The following is a 17,898-nucleotide window of genomic DNA, read 5'->3' on the forward strand; positions in this document are numbered from 1 at the left end:
GTGAGCTTGGTAGAAAGCCCCAGTTCACCCGCCTACCCCACCCCTTCCAGGACCTGGGCGAGTGCCCCCCTCCACCCCGGCTCTTACTCAACTTGCTTTTCCTGCCTCCTCCACCAGTGTGTTGCTTGGCTTGCATACAAAGCAGAATACTCAAAGGCTCCTCACCTAAGCTTAAGCTGTGAGAGAATGACCAATTTTCCAGTCTCTTCTTATTCTCTTCTCTAGGAATTAAAAAAAATGTTTTTTAATAAGTGACACCTGTGACCAGTCAGTTAGGAATTATAACCTCAAAATCAGTGGTTCTCAACCTTAGCGGCACAGTAGAATCACCTGGAGAGCTTTTTAAAATCCTGATGCCCAGGCTATTCCCCAGGCCAATTAAATTTCTGGGGAGAGACTCAGGATCAGTATCTTTTCAGGTTCCCCCAGATGATTCCACAAGCCAAAGCTAAGAACCACTCCTCTAACTACAGTTGCAGGCCGCTTGCACCAGCTTTTCAGATGGGGTTGCCTTAGGTTCTCATTGGCCAACTCCTGCTATTTATAGTCACTTAGGTCAGAGTCATCCTGTCGCCTCTGTTGAGGTGACACTGCAGTTTCCCCTTGTAGAGAAGCTTTCCCAAGTCCTCCATCAGTGTTTTCGTTGTCACATTCTGATCATTTTAACATGAAGAACTGTCACTCCAGGTCTGGGAGTCAGGAGTCTAAGTGTTCTGGGAAGGATGGCCAGTTCTCCCATTCCTTGAGTGGGTAGGATAGGAGGTTCATCAGCAAAAGAAAAAAGAGAGAAAGCCTTTACCACTCCAGAAACCATTTATCTCCCTGCCTATCATAATCCATCTCCCCAATTATAAGCCATTTCCTCTCAACTAAATCCCCACCTAATTGCTAATTCCAAATTCTCGCTTCAGACCAATCGAAGTTTGTGCTTCCAGGCATCTCAGTAGGCTGCGACAAAACCTTTTGACTCCAAACACATTCCTGTCTAGGAAGCTCAGGGCACATTCCCCTGGACAGGAAAGAGTAATGGGCAAAGGAACATCTATGAATACAGTCATTTATGGCTCTGAAATGAGCACATACAGTTCTTTTACATGTTTTATTAGTAATTATGAAATGGCCAGTGAATGTTTTGATGGAAAATTGTCTCCTGGGCACCAGAAAGAATTCCACAAATAAGCATTTCCCACTTGATTTGTACACACCCCAGTTCTTTGAAATGCCTACAATAAAGAGTTTCTACAGCAGAGATCTGATGAACCTTCTGACAGTCTGACAAGTGGGACTTGATCCAAATGTAGACTTAGAGGAGAGGGGAGGCATGGATTGAGTCCTGGGAAGAGAGATGCCTGTCTGACTTTACTGGGTCCAGGACACTGTCACCACCTTAAGCCTTCGTGACTTTCCTATCTTGAGGCAGCAAGATGCTTTTTGGCTTACAAGAGGCCAAATTATTTCAGCATCTGGGAGAACCTAACTATTGGTGAGGAGTAACAAAAAATAATCACTCAATGTACTTTTTTCTGTTATTTTAACTTTCTAAATCATTGTTGTCACACTTCATGGGATGGAAAAATGTGGTCCAAGGCCTGAAAGTAAAGCATTACATTTATAGTGGAAATTTGGCTCTTGTGGATGGCTTGCTGTCAAATGAACTGCTGGGGCTAGAAAACTGCCATTTTGTGGTCAAATCATTTAAATTAAAATCCCCAGCCAGTATTATAGTAGTGGAAAAATACATGTTTGTTACTTTTCTTCGGAGTTGCACCAATGCTTTTGGTTCCTAAGACCCTCCCATAGGGCAGTTAGAGAGGTCAGCCTTACTGGCGCTGGGTCTCTTCTTGCTTTGGGTTTTCCAGTCAGGCTCAGACTGCATCTTATCATAGCTAAAAGCCTGAGATCATTGTTGCTAGACTTTTAAGTTTATCTCCATGGAGGACAGCTCCATGGGTTCATGGAATTTACCGTGAAGCAGTAGATCTCAGGAACTCCCCTTCTGAGTCTGACTTCTTATCAACAAGGATGAAAAAGGAGTTCACTTGGCCGGGCATGGTGGCTCACACCTGTAATCCCAGCACTTTAGGAGGCCGAGGCAGGTGGATCGCTTGAGGTCAGGAGTTTGAGACTTAGCCTGGCCAACATAGAGAAACCCCCTCTCTGCTAAAAGAAAAAAATACAAAAATTAGCCAGGCGTGGTGGCGCACACCTGTAATCCCAGCTACTTGGGAGGCTGAGGCAGGAGAATCGCTTGAACCTGGGAAGTAGAGGTTGCAGTGAGCCAAGATTGCGCCACTGCACTCCAGCCTGAGGGACAGAATGAGACTCTGTCTCCAAAAAAAAAAAAAAAAAAAAAAAAAAAAAAAAGTTCACCTGACTCTCTATACACTCTATAGTTGTTAGATGTAAAATTGGCTTAAGCCCCTTTGATAATTAATTCACTTTTTAAATTATTTTATTTATTTATTTTTTTGAGACAGAATCTCGCTCAGTGCCCCAGGCTGGAGTGCAGCGGCATGATCTCGGCTCACTGCAAGCTCCGCCTCCCGAGTTCATGCCATTCTTCTGCCTCAGCCTCCCAAGTAGCTGGAGGCGCCCACCACCACGCCTGGCTAATTTTTTTTTTTTTTTTTTGTATTTTTTAGTAGTGACGGGGTTTCACCGTATTAACCAGGATGATCTCGATCTCCTGACCTTGTGCTCCGCCCACCTCGGCCTCCCAAAGTGCTGGGATTACAGGCATGAGCCACCGCGCCCGGCTTTTTTTTTTTTTTTTTTTTAATTATAAAGAGTTTGTGGCCAGGCGCAGTGGCTCATGCCTGTAATCCCAGCACTTTGGGAGGCCGAGGCGGGCAGATCGCTTGAGCTCAGGAGTTCAAGACCAGGGTGGCCAACATGGCAAAACCCCATATCTACTAAAAATACAAAAATTAACCAGGCATGGTGGCACGCACCTGTAGTTCCAGCTACTCAGGAGGCTGAGACAGGAGAATTGCTTGAACCTTGGAGGCAGCGGTTGCAGTGAGCCGAGATTGTGCCACCGCACTCCAGCCTGGGCGACAAGAACGATCCCATCTATAATCCCAACACATTGGGAGGCTGAGGCAGGCAGATAGCTTAAGCCCAGGAGTTTGAGACCGGCCTTGGCAACATGACAAAACCCCGTCTAATTCAAAAAATACAAAAATTGGCCAGATGTGGTGTGCGCCCATAGTCCCAGCTACTCAGGAGAGGTTGAGGCAGGAGGATCGCTTGAACCTGGGAGGTTGAGGCTGCAGTGAGCCATGATTGCACCACTTTACTCCAGCCTGGGTGACAGAGTGAGACCCTATCAAAAAAAAAAGAAAGAAGAATTTCTAAGTGTAACTGAATGAAGCATTTCCCCTTCTGTGTTTTTGATCTGAGACGAGTAGAAATGAAGAAGAAAGAATCTAAGATGCCAACATACACGATATCTCAACAGTCTTTTTTTTTTTTTTTTTTTTTCAGAAGTCTTAATGGAGGTTTAGGCTTAATAACTTCAGAAATATAAATGCTACCAACTTAAAAGCAATGTCACTTCAAAATTTTTTTAACTTATTTACATTTAATTCATTTTTGAACTTTGAATGATACATTTTAATTTCTTTGTCAGTGATAGTCATCTTCAACCAGAAAGACTGAAACAAAATTTTAAAGTTGAAGATGTATTATGTGTTATTCACCATTCACAAAATAAATTGAAATCAATCATTTAATTTATTTAATCCTCACCGTATCCCTATGAAACTGGTACTATTTTTATTCCACTCTACAGATCTGTCAGAGGTTAAGTGATTTGCCCAAAGTCACATAGGGTAGCAAGTGACAGAGGCAGGATTCAAGCTCCAAACCCATGCTATACCATCTCTCAAACTGCTGAGATGCCCCTAAGGGCAGGGGTCCCCAGACCTGGGGCCGGGGACTGGTGGGTAGCCTGTTAGGAACCGGGAGACACAGCAGAAGGTGAGGGATGGGCAAGCTCCACTTCCTGTCAGATCAGCAGCCACACTGGATTCTCACAGGAGCATGAACCCTATTATGAACTGTGCATGCAAGGGATCTAGGTTGCACACTCCTTATGAGAATCTAATGCCTGATGATCTGAGGTGAAACAGTCATCCGAAAACCATCCCCCCGCCCCCCGCCCAATCTGCGGAATAATTGTCTTCCACAGAACTAGTCCCTGGTGCCAAAAAGGTTGGGGACTGCTGCCTAAGGGTATTTCACTCAAAGTACCCTTAACCTGAGAAAGCTGAGATTCTACCAGCAAATCTCCTTTGTGTTTCACAGTGGATTTGGCTGTGGCTTGCAGGGAAGTTAAAATGTATCAGAAGGCCAGGCATGGTGGCTCATGCCTGTAATCCCAGAACTTTGGGAGCTGAAGCAGGCAGATCAGTTAAGGTTAGGAGTTCGAGACCAGCCTTGCCATCATGGTGAAACACCATCTCTATTAAAAATATAATAAAAGGCTGGGCACGTTGGCTCACGCTTGTAATCCCAGCACTTTGGGAGGCCAAGACGGTTGGATCACGAGGTCAGGAGTTCAAGACCAGCCTGGCCAAGATACTGAAACCCCGTCTCTACTAAAAATACAAAACTTAGCCAGGCATGATGGCACATGCCTGTAATCCCAGCTACTCGGGAGGCTGAGGCAGGAGAATTGCTTGAACCTGGGAGGCAAAGGTTGCAGTGAGCCAAGATTGCACCACTGCACTCCAGCCTGGGCGACAGAGCAAGACTCTGCCTCAAAAACAATGATCAGAAAACATATCTAATCTTCACTTCTGAATGTTCCAGGGCTGCCAGCGTATCGTAGAGGACTGGCAGAAAATCCTTATGGTGCGGTCCCTTGTGGTCAGCCCTCATGAAGACATGAGAACCTGGCTCAAGTATGCAAGCCTGTGCGGCAAGAGTGGCAGGCTGGTGAGTGACAACCACCCACCCACATGGACAGGTAGGGCCCCATGGTGTCCCTGGGCTATCCAGTTCTGTCTATAACCCAGTCTCTCTTATTTTTAAGGCTCTTGCTCATAAAACCTTAGTGTTGCTCCTGGGAGTTGATCCGTCTCGGCAACTTGACCATCCTCTGCCAACAGTTCACCCTCAGGTGACCTATGCCTACATGAAAAACATGTGGAAGAGTGCCCGCAAGGTCTGTATCCCAATGCATCCAGAACAGACCACCTTCTCCAGAATGCTCGCCTAATCTGCTTCTCTCTGCCTCTTTAAGGCCAGAAAAGAAACAGTGTTTAAACCACCTACTCACAATGTCAGGGAGTCTCTTCCTATTATGAAGCTATTTGGCCTGGTTTCATAAAGTGAATCACAGTTGAGGAGATGCATATATACCATTGATCAAACCAATGAATGTGATCACAGTTATATGTATTTGTATCTAGAAAGTGCTGGGACTAGAAAGGGCACACTTTCTACCCCTAAGAGAAGATGGGCTGTTTGGTACAAAAAAGAGCAGATTTGTAAATACACAGACTAGAACTTTCACAAGACCAATCTGGGTTTTTCAGACTTCTGGTCTCCTCTCCTGTCATCAGTTTGGATTCAAAAGGAATAACATGCAGGGTATAATGCTGAAACCAGGAGGGAAAGTTATCTTGAAGCCAATGTAGAATTCTTCTGACTGTATTTACAGACAAGCCCTTGGGAAATAGATGTGGCTCCTGGTTTGGGGGTTTTTTTCTTTAAATAATCTGCCTGGATGATGGTGAGGACTAATAAACAGTAGGCCCTGGAGGCAAAGTCAGCACCTGCTTTGGCTTCCCCTTCCTCTTTCTTACCAAACGGAAGAGGGAGTCTCACTAGCCTTCTCTCCCCATTGTGACCCCCACAATGAGGTACCTGAGATGAGAGAGGAATAAAACCCAGCCACTGGAGCCTCTGCTGTGGGAAGATCTCATAAAATAGAAGTTGTGTTTCTGCGGAAGGCACACTTAGGAGATCTGGTGACTGGGTCTAGAAATTGACTAATTTTGTACATGACTGACTCAGGGTGGCTGTGAATACCACCCAGAGTGGGATCAGCCAGCCTGTACCCAGGAACCTGGTCTTTGGGATTTACTGCAGTACCAGTGACCTAAGTTTCCTTCTTCAAATGTGCAGCTTGGAGATTTTGTTTGTTTTTTGTTGTTTTGTTTTATTTTTCAGTCTCTGTGAGCCTCCCAGGCCAGAGCATTTCTGATTAAAAGCTGACCTCCTCCAGGCAAATGAGAAAAACAGAAGGTGCTGGATCTGAGTATAGTCTGATTTCCCTCCTATGTATAGCCTCCAAGTCTCTGACTGTCTTGCCCAAGGCAGGTTGAAGAAGTCTTTTGGGTAATATCTTAAGCAAGGAGTGGCTTCTTTCAATATAAGACCCCAGCCCAACTTCTCCATGGAATGGTCTTTCTTAGTAGCCCAAATTCTGTGGAATTAAAAATTAGGAACCTATTTAAAGTAAAGTGCTGGGACTTCAAGCCCAGAACTAGGGATGTCATATCTTCATAGTTAAGGAGCTACCCAAGGAAAACTGACTACTTAATAATTGTGCTGCTGAGCAAGACACTCACTGAGCCTTACTTTCCTCCACTGTAAACAAGAATCATGCTCTGCCTCGCCTGAGGCAAAGGAAAGTATTTGTGGGAAAAGCAGACCCTGTTATCCTGGAAGGCATCAGGCTATGGGTATATGTATCATGTTTTCCTAGACAAGACACTTCACAGAGTCCAGAGACAGGCTGGTCCTTCTGTAAAATTTCACTGAGCCAAGGCCATTGTTCTTGCCCACAAACCCACCCATGTAATCTAGAACCAGAATATCGTGCCTAGCTAAAATCCTGCGGGCCTATGAGAAGCCCCTTCTTCCAAGTGACAGGTCCTTCATTTACAGGAGGGAAAGAATCATTTTTCCCTTTTTTCATTTCCTGGGGATGGAGAAAACAAATTTTAAATAGAACATTTCCAATTCCTTGAAAATAAGTTGCCTTATACTATACATTAGAAAGATACTGGATTCTCTTATGCTGGATAAACGAAATATTGGGCTTCAAATCCAAACTTAATACCCAGCCTCCCCAGCTTTGGCAGTTTATATTTTGTTCAGCTCCTTATTAAGTCCACCAAAGAGTTTAAACCCAGTGTCTGGATTGTTGATGACAGGTAGCTTATGGGCTCTGAAAAGCACCTACCATCAGAGTTCCTAGTTTAGCTCCTACCTGTGTGACATACGCAATGATCACACTGAGTTATCACCTTTTTAGTGATTGAGTTTTTTTACTACCGCCTCCCAATTCTTTTTTTTTTTTTTTTAAATCAGATTTAAGCCAGGTGTGGTGGCTCACACTTATAATCCCAGCACTTTGGGAGGCTGAGGCAGGCGAATCACTTGAGGTCAGGAGTTCGAGACCAGCCTGGGCAACATGGTGAAGCACCATCTCTACTAAAAATGCAAAAATTAGCCAGGTGTGGTGGTGCACACCTGTACTCCCAGCTACTTGGGAAGTTGAGGCGGGAGAATCTCTTGAACCTGGGAGGCAGAGGTTGCAGTGAGCCAAGATCACGCCACTGCACTCCATCCTGGGTGACAAGAGCGAAACTCTGTGTCACAAAAGAAAAAAAAAAATCAGATTTAAGACTGGTCAACGTAGTTCCCCTAGAAAAAAAAACTAAAGTGTGGTTCACACCTATAATCCTGGCACTTTGGGAGGCCGTGGTGGGAGGATTGCTTGAGCCCAGGAATTTGAGACCAACCTGGGCAACATAGCAAGACCTCATCTCTACTAAAAATTAAAATTAACTGGGTGTGGTGGTGTGTGCCTGTAGTTTCAGCTACTGGGAGGCTGAGGTAGGAGGATCACTTGAGCAAAAGTGTTCAAGTCTGCGGTGAGCTATCATTGCACCACTGCACTCCAGCCTGGGTAACAGAGTGAGAGACCCTGTCTCTAAAGAAATAAAAATTTAAACTAAAAAAGATTAAAATTAAAGGAACATTTATTACTTCCCAAGTGTGGGATGCTAATGTAGTTCATTTTTCAAAGCTGGTGGTGAGTAATGGATCTCTGTGAAGACAGAAGTCTGAGGGACAGGTGTCTTGTTAAGTGTTGGAACATCTGTGTGCCTGCCCTGTCCTCATGCATGGATTAGCTGCTTGATCAATTGTTTGTCATGTCATTCTGGCTCTGGGTTAACCCAATCTCTTCATGCCAATTAATTCTTTATATTGAAAAGCATCTGAGATTGGTCTTGGCCCCCAAACTAGGGAGTTTCATTTTCTTCAAGGCCATCATCACTAACATGTTTTGTTTTTTTTTTTGAGACAGAGTTTCGCTCTTGTCACCCAAACTGGAGTGCAATGGTGTGATCTCGGCTCACTGCAACCTCTGCCTCCAGGTTCAAGCAATTCTCCTGCCTCAGCCTCCTAAGTAGCTGGGGTTACAGGCAGCCACCACCATGCCCAGCTAATTTTTGTATTTTTAGTAGAGACGGGGTTTCACCATATTGGCCAGGCTAGTCTGGAACTCCTGATCTCAGGTGATCCACCCACCTTGGCCTCCCAAAGTGCTGAGATTACAGGCGTGAGCCACCACACCCAACCTTTGTTCTTTTTTTTTTTTTTTTTTGAGACAGTCTCACTCTGTTGCCCAGGTTGGAATGCAGTGGCATGATCTTGGCTCACTGCAACCTCCACCTCCCAGGTTCAAGCAATTCTCCTGCCTCAGCCTCCCAAATAGCTGGGATTACAGGCATGCCCCACCACGCCAGGCTAATTTTTGTATTTTTAGTAGAGACAGGTTTCGCCATGTTGGCCAGGCTGGTCTGGAACTCCTGACCTCAGGTGATCCACCCGCCTCGGCCTCCTAAAGTGCTGGGATTACAGGTGTGAGCCACTGCACCTGGCTAACATGTTTTTATTTAAAACAAACAAAAATACCTCTTACATGATTTACCATAAGGAGAACTGTTATTTATCTGAAGTCTTGATTTTTTTCCTTCTTCTGCAGCACAGAACACATTGCCTCTTTTTCACATTCTCTCATATAATGTTTCCTTTCCCTGTGTTAATGCATTTAGATTTTGCCATTTTTCCATTTGAGCTTTTGATGTTTGTACGTTCTATCTCCATCCTTGAAGCCCTTTATTATTATTTTTGTTTCTATTTGTGGGTTTTCCCCCCTCTAGAAAAACCGGAAAAGATTTGTTTTTCCCTTTAAAATTGATATGGACCCCACTTATCAAGATGCTGGTTCAACTGGATATGGCGGGCTTGTACAGTAGTCCCAGATCTGTGATTCTGTCTCTGCCCTTCCTCAGTTCAGCTGTCTGTTCCTGACTCACATGCCCTCTGCTCACTTTGTATACAAGCCGGTAGTGTAAATAGATCTAGCTGCTTTAGGGTGCTCTGGAGATTTTGCCCTTAAGTCACCCTGTTCAACCAGATGTGTGCTGAGCTGATATCTTCTGCCTATTCCCTGTGAATGCATGAGGGTCTTCACCCCAAATCTGTGTTCGTATTTGGGTGCTATATGATTTTTAAATCTATAGTTTTTGCTCCGCTGGGCTGTCCAAGATACCCTGGTGTTGTAAACAAATACCAAAGTTTTATTAGCCTGAAACAATTCCCAAAAGCCTAATATCTCCCAGGGTAACATATTGATAGTGAAGTAAGCAGTTGTTTCAAATTACTTTATAGGAATTTTTATTTGGGGTAGCCAGGCATGAAACTTTGCCAGGGCTTATAAAACTGGTAATTATAGTTGGCAAAGGAGAGCCAAGACTTGAGTTGAATAAGTCATGAATCTTTTTGAAAAGCCCAGCCTCTCCCAGCATCACTCCCTGGTCCTCTGTCCTATGGGGTCGTCATTCTGTGCTCTAGGGTATTCTTTTTGGAGAGGGGTTGACTCATGCCTATCAGATGAACGGTAGCTCCCTCCCTCTGAAGCTGGGCCACAAGCCTAGTGGCTCTCTATGCCTTTGTCCTGTTACAGATTGATGCCTTCCAGCACATGCAGCATTTTGTCCAGACCATGCAGCAACAGGCCCAGCATGCCATCGCTACTGAGGACCAGCAGCATAAGCAGGAACTGCACAAGCTCATGGCCCGGTGAGGTCCCCACTGACTTGGGGCAAGTCACATTCCAGCCCTGTCATCCCAGCAGCTTCTGCAGCAAGGAGGAGTTCAAGGCTTCTTGGGTGGCTGATTGCTGACATCTCTTTTTCCTTTTCCAGTAGGGATCCCAGGCAACCACCAAAGCGTGCTGCTCTCAAAGTCTCTGCCACTTGCTTTCCTAGGTTCAGCAGCCCAAGAGCACCCATGTGCTGTTCTCCTGGCGTCTGGCTTTAGAGTCCTTGTTTTCAAATGTCAGATATGCTGCCCCCGCCCCCTTTTTTTTTTTTGAGATGGTCTTGCTGTGTCACCCAGGCTAGAGTATAGCCTTGATCTCCTGGGCTTAAGCAATCCTCCCACCTCAATTTCCCAAGTAGCTACAGGCACGTGCCACCACACTGGCTAGTTTTTTTATAGAAACGAGGTCTCTACAAAAAACAGGCATAGCGCCTGCATTTCCCCCTACAAGTTTAATGTTGCCCAGGCTGGTCTCAAACTCCTGTGCTCCAGCCAGCCTCCCTCCACAGCCTCCCAAAATGCTGGGATTATAGGTGTGAGCCACTGTGCCACTCTATGCTGCAGATTTGATATTTGACTTCAGAGAAGTGACTTAACCTCTCTGTGCCTCAGTTATCAATATAAAAGGGATAGTAACAGTTTCTATTTCCTAGGGTGGTGTAAAGTAGTGTGAGGATTAAGGCAAAGAGTACAATGTCAAGCATTTCGAGCAGCACTTGGAATACAGTAGCAGTTAGTAAATGTGGGCTAATCTCATTACAAAGAATGGAGGGGAAGGGAAAAGTAAGGGAGAAGCCATATAGCAATCAATAAAGAAGTAACTCTCAACAACTATCACCCCCAAAAATTGGGTTTGGGGTAGATAGGTCCATACAGACCTATCTGTACCAGGTACCTGGTTTATGCTGTCATTGAGAGACAAAGGTCAAGATGGAAAGATGGTATCTTAAAAATATATTCCAAAAGCCCATCTCCTTTCTTGCATATGGCTGAAAATATTGCTAGCTCCTTTACATTGCCTCCTGAGAACAAGAGGAAATACTAGAAGGGCTTCAGTGTCCCCCTAACAATTTGTGGTCCTCTTAGGAGGTCTGTTTTGAGGAGGGAGCGTCATGGGAGCTTGTTTCTCTGCTTCCAGATGCTTCCTGAAACTTGGAGAATGGCAGCTGAATCTACAGGGCATCAACGAGAGCACAATCCCCAAAGTGCTGCAGTACTACAGCGCCGCCACAGAGCATGACCGCAGCTGGTACAAGGTGATCAGAAGCAGGCCACCTGTGAGACCCAGCACCCTGGCTGGCTCGTGTCCTCCTGTGTGCTCGTGGTTACAGCTGAGCTTCTGCGGAGCTAGGCTGATGCTGTGAACTTGCTTCTTGAGTCCCCCGAGCCTATCTATCAGAGGCCCAGGGAGCCTGCGTTTCCCCCTACAAGTTTAATTAATACAGAAAGATTATTGGAGAAATACATGTTACACCATTATTATGTGTATGTGGTGCTGGGGATTGCTGCTGTCTTATAGACTCTGAGCTGCTTGTTTTCCTGGGAGCATCTGGACACATGGTTAATCTCTGGAGCAATATCTTCCCTTGGGTCATCTGTTCTTGCTCAGTGTTTTTCTGATTTCCATCCTTGCCTGCTCCTCTGCTAAGAACCTAACTTTCTTTGTTTTTATTGGAAAGATCCAAGTAACATCCTGTTATGTTACAGGAAACTTTTGAAAGAGATAAACAGAATTAGAAAATATATAAAAGATGTGATTGATGGAGGGGTGATTTTTGGAAGTATATATCTTTGGTGAAAACACACATTCTCATTTCTTTTTGAGAGGCTTCCTGGTAACTACTTGGTGTGGCAGATGTCATTGATGTCTTTCCAGTATTTCCTTGGCTTGCCAATACTTTGTGAATTAATCTCTCTGAAATCTAAACTTGCATCTGAGGACTGCAGAAGCACTTATAATACAGATCTTACCTTTGTTTAGGCATGCTTCATTCTGGTTTGAAAAATGTCCATTTTGTCATAAGAATAATACTCTCTCTAGGACAGCTTGCATGTCCAAAGCTGGAAAATACATCCGGTAAACACTATTAACTGGAAGCTTATTAATCAGAGTTGTATTCTAACCAGAGTTAGAATACACTCTCCAAGTTTCATTCATTTAGGTTTTAGGAAGTAAGCAAATCACAAGAAAAAAGCTGGTTTCAGGAACTTTAGTTTTAGTTTTTAAAAGCTTTTCCTAATATGGGTCCCTTTGGTTTTATGATGTGTTCTACCATCAACGTCATGGCCCTGTGTGCATGCCAGGACTGTTTGTCTTGTTCACCTTGACCCCAGGTCATTGCCAGGCACATAGCAGATATACAAGAGATATTCGGTGAATAAATGAAGGTATGGGAAAACTGAAACCTGGGTCATTGTAGAATTCTTACTCATCAAGTAAAGGTTAGTTGTGATCAATCTGTTCTGCTTAGATAAGAAAACGGACACACCTGTGTTCAAGGTTTTTGGCAAGGCATACAAATGAATTTCCTTATTATTCAGAAAGTTCAGCTATTAATGGGTCACGTAGTGTCCTACAATCACTGCAAAGTTATCATATCTGGAAGCAAACTCTGCCTAACACTCGCTAAACCAAGCAGTGGTACGCTATAGAGTCATTGCCGCTCAGAACCCCAGAGAGAGAGTAGTATTCCTTTATCCAAATAAGCACCAGCGGTTCTTCCTTCAAGCATTGAGCACTGGTTCTCTGTCAGGCCATGGGCTAGGTGTTGGGACCAGGCAGATGGGTGAAATTCTTTCTCTGTCATGCTCCTATGCTCTTCATGTCTTCCTTTGTCCACTATCTGGTGACCTGTCAAGACTTTGCTCCCTTGAAATATTGTGATGACTGCTGCTTGCCCCCACTTCTGCTTGCCACTTCTGCTCTCCCCTAAATGTACACTTTATACCCAGTGCAGCTCTGCTTTCTGGGTGAAAGTGCCAGCCCCATGCCTGCTCCAGGCGTGCTTTGCTGGCCTCGCTCTCACTCCTCGCCTGCGTGTATCCCCTGCGCAGTCACATCCATGGGCTTGTTTCCCGTTAACCAATCTGCGCATCTCTGGCCTTATTCTTCCCCCTTGCCAAGTAGTCCCCACTTGCTGTCCTCTTGTTTCCCTCCTTGCCCTTCTGCAGCTCTCTTCCAGACCTACCCCAAATCCCTCTTCTTGACAAAGCTTTCCAAATCCCTGTCCTTGCTACTCCCATTGTGCCTTGCAGAGTACCTAGGTCTTCAGGTTTGTGCATGAGCTCCCCTAGGAGGCCGGGAGATCCCTTGAGGCAAGAGCTCTCTCCTGCTCCTCTTGCTGTGCCCTTCTCGCAGTGCACTCATAGTACGTTATATAGTTAGTGCTCCACAAAGTGAGTGGATCATGTTGAATTTAGTAAAAGCCATTTCTGAGTGTCTCCTTGAAGTGTTTGCTTTATGGACACAGAGAAGAGGCAGGAGCAGCTGTTCCTCAGCATTGACCTTGCGTTCCTCTGAGCCCTGCTGTTGGTCACAGCTCCGGTGTCTGTCCTTGTCTTTCTCCCCAACCAGGCCTGGCATGCGTGGGCAGTGATGAACTTCGAAGCTGTGCTACACTACAAACATCAGAACCAAGCCCGCGACGAGAAGAAGAAACTGCGTCATGCCAGTGGGGCCAACATCACCAACGCCACCACTGCTGCCACCACGGCCGCCACTGCCACCACCACTGCCAGCACTGAGGGAAGCAACAGTGAGAGCGAGGCCGAGAGCACCGAGAACAGCCCCACCCCATCACCGCTGCAGAAGAAGGTCACTGAGGTACCCTTCCCTTCTTCCTTATTAACAACCAACCAAGGTGCCAGGCTCTCTGAGAAATGGAATCGTTGTTAAGCTTAAAAGGAACCTGAGGCTGTATCTGAAGTGCCAGGTGGAGCTGGAAAATACTGCCTATCTACCATCCAGCACTGCCTGAGACAGGGCTTTGTGTGTGAATATTTGTGTTTGGGGAGCTGATGCAGCCTCTATGCTGAAGAACAAGCTCCTTGTCAAGCTTCCCTATGGATGAGCTCATTCTCTACGTGCTGCAGCTGTGTGTGGGCAGCTGTACACAGCTGCGGGTCCACTCTGAGGATGGGGCTTGGGAGGTCCATCCTCTGCCTTTTTCTCTCCACTTCCACTTCTTCCCCTTCCCCTTGGGCTATCAGTTCAGAATGCACCAGGGCAGCTGGCAGGCCCAGAGATCAGGGTGTTCAGAGCCTCAGCCCCATCTCCTCCCTCCATCCTGTTCAGGAAGCCACCGCCAGCCCAAGATAATAACAGTTATGATACAGTTGCCATTTATTGAGTCTTTACTATGTGCCAGGTAATGATTAAAGATTTTTCATGAATTAACCGATTTAATTGTTATAACCACCGTTTGAAGTAGGTACAATTAGTATGCTCTTATGCCCATTTTACAGATGAGAAAGCTGAGGCAAGAGTGTCGCTAACAGGTGTGTGTTCCAACAGGATCTGTCCAAAACCCTCCTGATGTACACGGTGCCTGCCGTCCAGGGCTTCTTCCGTTCCATCTCCTTGTCACGAGGCAACAACCTCCAGGATACACTCAGGTATCAGAGAAGGGAAGGATGCAACTCTGGTAGGCCATGTTAATGGCAGGACCTGGAAGTCACACGTAAAAGTCCTCTTTCCCTTCCTGACCCTGATCAGGACACCCAAGATCGATGTATGTGCCTTTTTTCTGCACTGCAGTTTAAGGAGTAACAGCTGACTGGGCCCCACCTGTGTGGGTGAAACCTACAGAGAGTGAGGAGGAGAAGTGGAGCGAGAACTACCCATGTGTGGTTTATTATGTAGGGATTATTAACCCATCTGTTAATCACAATATTTCTTTTTTTCTGACCACCTGTTGCCTGTTGAAGTCACAGTATTTCTAAAATCCCTCAGCAACTTGGAGAGGTCTAAACAAATGACCCAAATCAGTTAACCCAGAGGGTAAAGGTGACAAGGTCCACGTCCTCCTTCATTTGAGGATCTCCAGCCAGCTAAGAGCCAGGTGTCCCTGTTGCCTCTGCCCTACAGCGACTCTTACATGTGCAGACTTGTGGCTCTCTAAAGGTTATCCTGGCTCGTCTGTTTGATGTCTGCATACATGCCATGGTGACCCCTCGGTGACCTGGGATGAAATGCTCATTTGCTCAGGGGGATTCTTGTGGTGTTCAGTCAAGAGCACTGCCACCCATCACAGACACCTGCTCCCATGGGAGGCCAAACACATTTGAGAGTCACTGGTTGGAGTCCCTGCCAGCTCTCTTCTCAGGAGCCTTAAAGATGAAAAACAGGCAGGCAAAAACTGGGAAACTAAATTTTCTGTGACTTTCTCATTTCTTTTTCAGAGTTCTCACCTTATGGTTTGATTATGGTCACTGGCCAGATGTCAACGAGGCCTTAGTGGAGGGGGTGAAAGCCATCCAGATTGATACCTGGCTACAGGTGAGGACACTTGGTTACAGGTGAAGGTGGCTCCAAGTCTCTCTTCTGTGTGTCTCCTCTTACAGGCATGCTCTGTTCAGCGTCACAAGGCAGCGTGTGTTAATACAGTGCTAAGGAAGTAGGGCTCGGTCCCAGTGTCAAGTGTCCATATTTTCTTTATTTTCTTTTAGAAACTAAAGGGAAGGGAATGAACCATTTCAGAGAATCAACTGAAACAAGTTAAAAGAATTGATCTTTGCCTAGAAGAATAACTAGTTGTTTCAAGTCTCATATGCTACATACTGTGTCTTTTTGAATACCAGGTTATACCTCAGCTCATTGCACGAATTGATACACCCAGACCCTTGGTGGGACGTCTCATTCACCAGCTTCTCACAGACATTGGTCGGTACCACCCGCAGGTACGTGGAGACCCTGGGCAGTTTCTCATCTAACCACTGGTTTGGTGGTCAGCCTTTCCAAAACATGCCCTGGAGACACAAGCGCAGGAACTGGGAGCCATGTGTTCCATCCTGGCCCAGGAGGGTCTGTCCAGCCAGCCGTCCCAGAGGGCCCGGGAGCCTTGCTAAAAAGAAAGCGTTCCCTCCAAGACTGAGTTAGCCTCTTCCTGGTAGTTTCAAGCAGATGTTAATGTCACACTCACCACTTGTTTTGTCATTCTCCTTAAAATTCACACCAGCTCTTCCCCAACCCACATTCCTTTATAGATGTTCCTTCTGTCTTTCCCTCAGGCCCTCATCTACCCCCTGACAGTGGCTTCTAAGTCTACCACGACAGCCCGGCACAATGCAGCCAACAAGATTCTGAAGAACATGTGTGAGCACAGCAACACCCTGGTCCAGCAGGCCATGATGGTGAGTCGGAGCCACTGTAGGGTTCCATAGACCCTGGTCACTTAGCTGGTGGGCGCGAGTGGGATTGTTTTTCTTCCTCGCATTGGTGCTGTGCACTTCCTCTGACTGCTGGAAATACTACCTCCTGTGTCTCCAAAACAGACCTTTCTGAGGTTAGCTGATTCTTCATGCTTCTCTCCTTCTTCTCTTGGCTTCAGGTGAGCGAGGAGCTGATCCGAGTGGCCATCCTCTGGCATGAGATGTGGCACGAAGGCCTGGAAGAGGCGTCTCGTTTGTACTTTGGGGAAAGGAACGTGAAAGGCATGTTTGAGGTGCTGGAGCCCTTGCATGCTATGATGGAACGGGGCCCCCAGACTCTGAAGGAAACATCCTTTAATCAGGTACGGGGTAAAAAACACGAAAGGACATAACCCTGTAGAAATATTCTGCCACTAAAAAAAAATGAAATGAGAAAAGTTTTTACAGAATGAAAGGACATGACCCAAGGCCTTTGTCAGATTTCTTTTCCTCTAGGCTTTCCACTGACTTTAATAAAATGAGCTGTGATGGAGGTCACAGACCATAAAACATCAGAAATTAGTTACAGGGACCCTTCTGAATTTTAACTGGAAAAGCCCAAGATTTCTCAAGAGGTCACCTCGTCTCTCCTCTCACCCTTCCTTCCCTATAAGCCATGCTGCTGATTTGGGAGCTCCAGGGTTGGAGTCCTGCACCTCTGCTCTCACTTTCTCCAGCCCACAGCAGGCTCCTGAGGAAATGTCTGCAGTCAGCCTGGGGATTTTGCCTCCTAGCTTGGTTGAGACTTTGATCACTTGAAAACGTACCTGCTTTCTCTCTCAGGCCTATGGTCGAGATTTAATGGAGGCCCAGGAGTGGTGCAGGAAGTACATGAAATCAGGGAATGTCAAAGACCTCACCCAAGCTTGGGACCTCTATTATCATGTGTTCCGACGAATCTCAAAGCAGCTGCCTCAGGTAGGATCTTCAGGCTCCTGGCAGGGTTAACTGTCATTATAGTCCTTTCTGTTTTACTGTTTATGAATGTTCTAACACTCATTCCAAAGCATCTGGTTTTACTTCTGCTTTGGGGACAAGTAATTGTTATTAGCAATCCACTGAAAAATACTTAAATTGCGTTTAAATTCCTCCCTGGAGGCAGAACACTAAATCCTTTGGTAATTATTCACAGCTCACATCCTTAGAGCTGCAATATGTTTCCCCAAAACTTCTGATGTGCCGGGACCTTGAATTGGCTGTGCCAGGAACATATGACCCCAACCAGCCAATCATTCGCATTCAGTCCATAGCACCGTCTTTGCAAGTCATCACATCCAAGCAGAGGCCCCGGAAATTGACACTTATGGGTAAGGACCATTGTGCACTTCTGTCACCCACTTCTCCTTCCTACCCTGGCTG

General features: G+C 45.9%; 1 protein-coding gene across 5 annotated transcripts in view; it reads left to right on the forward strand.

The window, feature by feature from the left end:
- The window catches only part of MTOR (mechanistic target of rapamycin kinase), a 156,909-nt gene that overhangs the window by 117,803 nt on the left and 21,208 nt on the right, over positions 1–17,898 (forward strand). For all 5 annotated transcript variants that reach the window (XR_008653986.2, XM_055262403.2, XM_055262404.1 and 2 more), the window contains 12 exons: positions 4,816–4,941; positions 5,039–5,170; positions 9,995–10,110; positions 11,270–11,387; positions 13,706–13,954; positions 14,645–14,745; positions 15,532–15,628; positions 15,931–16,029; positions 16,360–16,482; positions 16,680–16,862; positions 17,323–17,457; positions 17,672–17,846. Coding sequence is in view for 4 of the 5 variants with exons in the window: in XM_055262403.2 (XP_055118378.1) it covers positions 4,816–4,941; positions 5,039–5,170; positions 9,995–10,110; positions 11,270–11,387; positions 13,706–13,954; positions 14,645–14,745; positions 15,532–15,628; positions 15,931–16,029; positions 16,360–16,482; positions 16,680–16,862; positions 17,323–17,457; positions 17,672–17,846 (1,654 nt within the window). In the remaining variant the exon portion in view is untranslated. The remainder of the gene's footprint in view (positions 1–4,815; positions 4,942–5,038; positions 5,171–9,994; positions 10,111–11,269; positions 11,388–13,705; positions 13,955–14,644; positions 14,746–15,531; positions 15,629–15,930; positions 16,030–16,359; positions 16,483–16,679; positions 16,863–17,322; positions 17,458–17,671; positions 17,847–17,898) is intronic.

Source organism: Symphalangus syndactylus, chromosome 22, assembly GCF_028878055.3.
Source record: "Symphalangus syndactylus isolate Jambi chromosome 22, NHGRI_mSymSyn1-v2.1_pri, whole genome shotgun sequence".
NCBI classification, from domain to species: Eukaryota; Metazoa; Chordata; class Mammalia; order Primates; family Hylobatidae; genus Symphalangus; species Symphalangus syndactylus.